The sequence below is a fragment of the Solanum dulcamara genome, chromosome 9, assembly GCF_947179165.1.
Source record: "Solanum dulcamara chromosome 9, daSolDulc1.2, whole genome shotgun sequence".
Taxonomy (NCBI): Eukaryota; Viridiplantae; Streptophyta; class Magnoliopsida; order Solanales; family Solanaceae; genus Solanum; species Solanum dulcamara.
This window is the reverse complement of record NC_077245.1, coordinates 75,379,599-75,384,113: the sequence shown is the minus strand read 5'-3', so window position 1 is coordinate 75,384,113 and position 4,515 is coordinate 75,379,599. Positions and strand designations below refer to the sequence as shown.

At 36.0% G+C, this 4,515-nt stretch overlaps 1 protein-coding gene across 1 annotated transcript; it reads left to right on the top strand.

Annotated features, from left to right (window-relative positions):
• Positions 1 to 295: 295 nt before the first annotated feature.
• On the top strand, positions 296 to 4,515 carry LOC129903803 (vacuolar protein sorting-associated protein 41 homolog). Its single transcript, XM_055979321.1, has 6 exons — positions 296 to 358; positions 495 to 764; positions 870 to 1,049; positions 1,257 to 1,517; positions 3,319 to 3,451; positions 4,317 to 4,515. Exons 1-6 carry the CDS (start codon positions 296 to 298, stop codon positions 4,331 to 4,333), a joined length of 924 nt encoding a protein of 307 aa, XP_055835296.1. The 3' UTR covers positions 4,334 to 4,515.

Below are 4,515 nucleotides of genomic sequence, written 5' to 3'. Positions count from 1 at the left end.
TGTAACTTAAATAAGAAGGACAAGAGGGCTGTCTGGAGAAAAAATCGGACCATAAGAATCTATGTATGTAATCTTATTATGTATTTAACAAGAAACGATTTTCACAACTTGAATATGTTACCTCATAATTACATGACAATAATTTTACTACATGCGGGACCTTCCTAAAAGAAAATTTTAAGATCCAAACGTCGGCCTCTACATTGATGAATAGTAAAGTTAGGGTTGCGTATCGGTCGGTTTTGTTCGATTTTGGAGTTTATCGTTTTGACTAATCGATTATCGGTTTACAGACATGCCAAACCGTTATAGAACTATTAAGATATTGACTTATCGGTTATTGATCATTATCGATTCGGTTATCGATATAACCGTTAAGATGTAATACAAAACAAAAAAAATTGAAAATCACTTAGATAATAAGATTAAGTTTTCCTAATCAAGAAGTCACTTGTTTGCTTACTTAAATATTAAAGAAGTTTTGTCTGCTATAGGTTAAAGAGTTTGCTGCTCACACTGCTGCAGTCAACGATCTTTGCTTTGACACAGAAGGTGAATACATTGGAAGTTGTTCTGATGATGGATCTGTCATAATAAATAGTCTTTTTACTAATGAGAGAATGAAATTTGAGTATCATCGGCCAATGAATGCTGTTGCTTTAGACCCAGATTATGCAAGAAAATCTTCCAGAAGATTTGTGACCGGTGGTTTAGCTGGTAATTTGTATCTTAATGCGAAGAAGTGGATGGGCTATCGGGACCAGGTTTGTCTTTTGTCCATAGTGCTAAGTGCACTTACCTTTTCATTGAAGGAACATGAAAAGATTGTGGGAGCTCTTGATTGGTATTCATGCGGGTTTCTTTGGCAGGTTCTGCACTCTGGTGAAGGTCCAATTCATGCAGTGAAGTGGCGGTCTAGTCTCATTGCCTGGGCGAATGATGCAGGAGTTAAAGTTTATGATGCTGCCAATGATCAGCGCATAACTTTCATTGAACGACCTCGTGGAAGTCCACGCCCTGAACTTCTGGTCCCTCATATAGTTTGGCAGGTAGGTTTCAAGGCTGTTGTATAAATCTGTATCCATTGATTATAGTAGTGAGAGATTTGTATGCAATGTAAGACTGCTGCGTTGCTTTAGGTTCCCACCATATTTTGCAAGTGAAACCATAATTGTCTCTTTTCTGTTTCAGTTGTTCCATATGTTGTTACTTCTAATTATTCTGGACAATCCTCATTGTTTTACATTCACATTCAGGATGACAGTCTTTTGGTCATTGGATGGGGAACCTCTGTGAAAATTGCATCAATAAAAACAAACCAGAACAAAGGCGTGAATGGGTCATACAAGTATATAACCATGTCTAGTCTGAATCAGGTGGATATTGTGGCATCCTTTCAAACCAGCTATTTCATTTCAGGAATTGCTCCTTTTGGTGATTCTTTGGTTGTTCTAGATTATATTCCCGCTGAAGAAGATGGAGAGAAGGAGTTCAGCAGCACTATTCTCTCCAGAGAGGTATCTGTTTCCTTCTTTCTGACCTTGGACTTAACTGATCTGCTGAATCAAATGTCAACGCATTTGGACCTTTCTGTTTTATAAATGAGTTATGTTTCTTTCTATGCTTCACTTCTCTGGGAAGTTTACTTATTTTGAGGGAAAATGCTTTGTTGTTATTTGATGCCAAATGGTTCTGCTGGACGTGAATATAAATTGCAGTATCATAATGATCAAGACTGCTGAATGAAGCCTTTTGATGCTATTATGCACTTAGAATTTCCTTCCTTGTTGCACCCAAAGTGTGATGTAGTGATCAATGAAAGTGGATGCAAAATCTTGGTGACCAGGGTTCAGATTCCAGCAGAAAATAAAAGGACTAGATGATTTTTTCCGTCGGCCTAAATCTTGGTGGCAGAGTTAGAGCCTGTTTGGATTAGCTGAGTTGAAGTAGCTTTTAAGCTCCAAGTGTTGAAAAGCACTTTTTAAGTGCTGAAGCTTAATTTATATTGGATAAAAATAATTATTTATGATGAAAAAGTTATCAGATTAATCAAAGGAAAACAATTATTAAGCTAAAATAAGTTGAAAGCTATAAGTTGGACAAACCCAATTATTGCCTTTGGCTTAAAAATACTTAATTTAAAAGCTACTCTGAATTTTGCTAGACACTCCAAAAAGCTGAAAAGAACTTAAAAACAGCTTTTAAGCCCATCCAAACAGGCTCTTACTCAATATAATGCTGGTGGAAGCTACCAGGTACACGATAACAGGATTCTGAACCGCATGAGAAACAAATACTGAGCCTGTGATGGCCATTGTGGGCAAGAAGAAGAGGAGGAAGGGGTGAGGTAGTGGCTTTCGTGAAGTAGGAGGCATAAGGAGAAATATCCGTTACCTAAAACTCAATAGAGAAGTTCTTTAGTGAGGTCTAAGTAATTGCATAATTATCAGATTCCTCTGTATGCTAGATTCACAAGGTCTTTCGGCTACCTATATTAATTTTCACGTCTCTGTGATGCATCAAATCCATATGTTGATTGACATAGTTATGAGATTGTTGAGTTCTTGCCTTCTATATTCCACTCTTGGTTTAAGTTATTCTCTTTCTTAGTGTTCTTTTTTCTTTAAGTTTTTGCAAGAAAGGAAAAAAATTCTTTTCTCATCCACTACATGTCTCTGTGACCTTGTAAAGTTTTGGTTTGAAATTTGTATACTGCTCCAGATGTTGTGTGTTGCATGACCTTCCTCAACTTTTGGTACATTCTCAAAGCTCTATTCCATTTATGGACTTGGTTGACTGTTGACATTTCTACCGAAGCTGCCTATTCTTGTTCTTGTGAAGAAGACAACATATACTAGTAGTTCTGATTTTAAATCCAAGAAGGACCAAAGATATAAAGTGTGTTATCTTGGGTTTGGGGGGAGGGGGACAGTAGGGCTGGCGAGGAGTTCATCTGGTAAGAATACTAATTTAGTCTTCTCTAATTAGCAAGGGGATTGTGTTTGTGCGCTTTCGTTTATTTGGATAATCTTTTATAATGCTTATATGATGCATAAATTGAGAGAGTTATATGCTTAAGTTATAAGTAGAGGGGCTATAAGTTCAAAATTAAATAACAGATGTATTTAGTTCAGATGAATTGTATTGTATTTGGTTGCCTCTACCATATGGCTTTAATGCCATAAGACTCTTTGCTTCTCTCTGTTGAACGTTTCCTAAACTTTTGTTTTCTACCCACTAAACGCTACTGAAATCCTTTGTTATTTTTAATAAGTGTAATTGGTGATAGTTGCTAGGATTTGTGAATTCATCCAACAGGGAAATGCCCAAAGACCAGAAGTGCGTGTTGTGACGTGGAATAATGATGAGCTCGCTACCAATGCTCTCCCTGTACATGGCTTTGAGCATTACAAGGCAAAAGATTATTCACTTGCACATGCTCCATTTTCAGGTAATCATTCAGTGTTTATAAGTTTTCATCACTTTGTATTCATTTTTGGTTATGCAGTATACGTGACAATAGTCATATTTGTGCTAGAGATGCATTAAATGAAAGGAGTGTTATAAAACAAACTAACTTAGCAAATTAATAAGAAGGAAAGATAATAAAAGAAAGAGAGAGATCAGAGAGAATTTCAGTGCGTTATTTTTCTTCTGCGTAAGGCTATTTATAGCCTGAAGAATGAAGGGAATAAGGGAGAGGGTACAATTTTTCTTTTAAAGTGAGTCCCACAAAATGGACATCCACTACTTTTATTTTTTATAACACTTCCCTTTGGATGTCCATGTGTAAAAGAAAAATTATAGTGAAAGAACAAATATACATAGTTATTCTGAACACCCTTAAATGTTGTGCCTCATTAAAACCTTACTAAAAAAAATCCAGTAGAAAAAGCCGAATGAAGGAAAAAGAGCACACACATCTGGTAATACGCCTTGAGTGTTGTCTCATTAAAAAACTAACCAGGAAAACCCAGTGGGACAAAATGTTAGTTAAGGGAAAAAGAGTACAACGTGTATTTTACTCTCCCTGATGAAAACTTTATTTGATATTTTGGAGACGACGCATTCCAATCTTATATCTTAGCCTCTCAAAAGTTGATGTTGGTAATGTCTTTGTGAATAAATCAGCAAGATTATTACTCGAACGAACTTGTTGTACATTAATATCACCATTTTTCTGAAGATCATGTGTGAAGAATAATTTTGGCAAAATATATTGTTCTGTCTCCTTTTATAAAGTCACCTTTTAATTGAGCTATGCACGCGATATTGTCTTCGAATATAACTGTAGGTACTTTGACATCATTTTTCAGGCCACATCTTTCCTTGATGAACTGTATCATCGATCTCAACCATACACATTCTTTACTTTCTTAATGAATTGCTATTATTTCAGCATGATTTGAAGAAGTAGCAACAATAGACTACTTTGTAGATTGCCATGATATAGCAGTTTCTCCGTGTGTAAATAAATAGCCTGTCTGAGATTGAGCTTTATGTGGGTCTGATAAA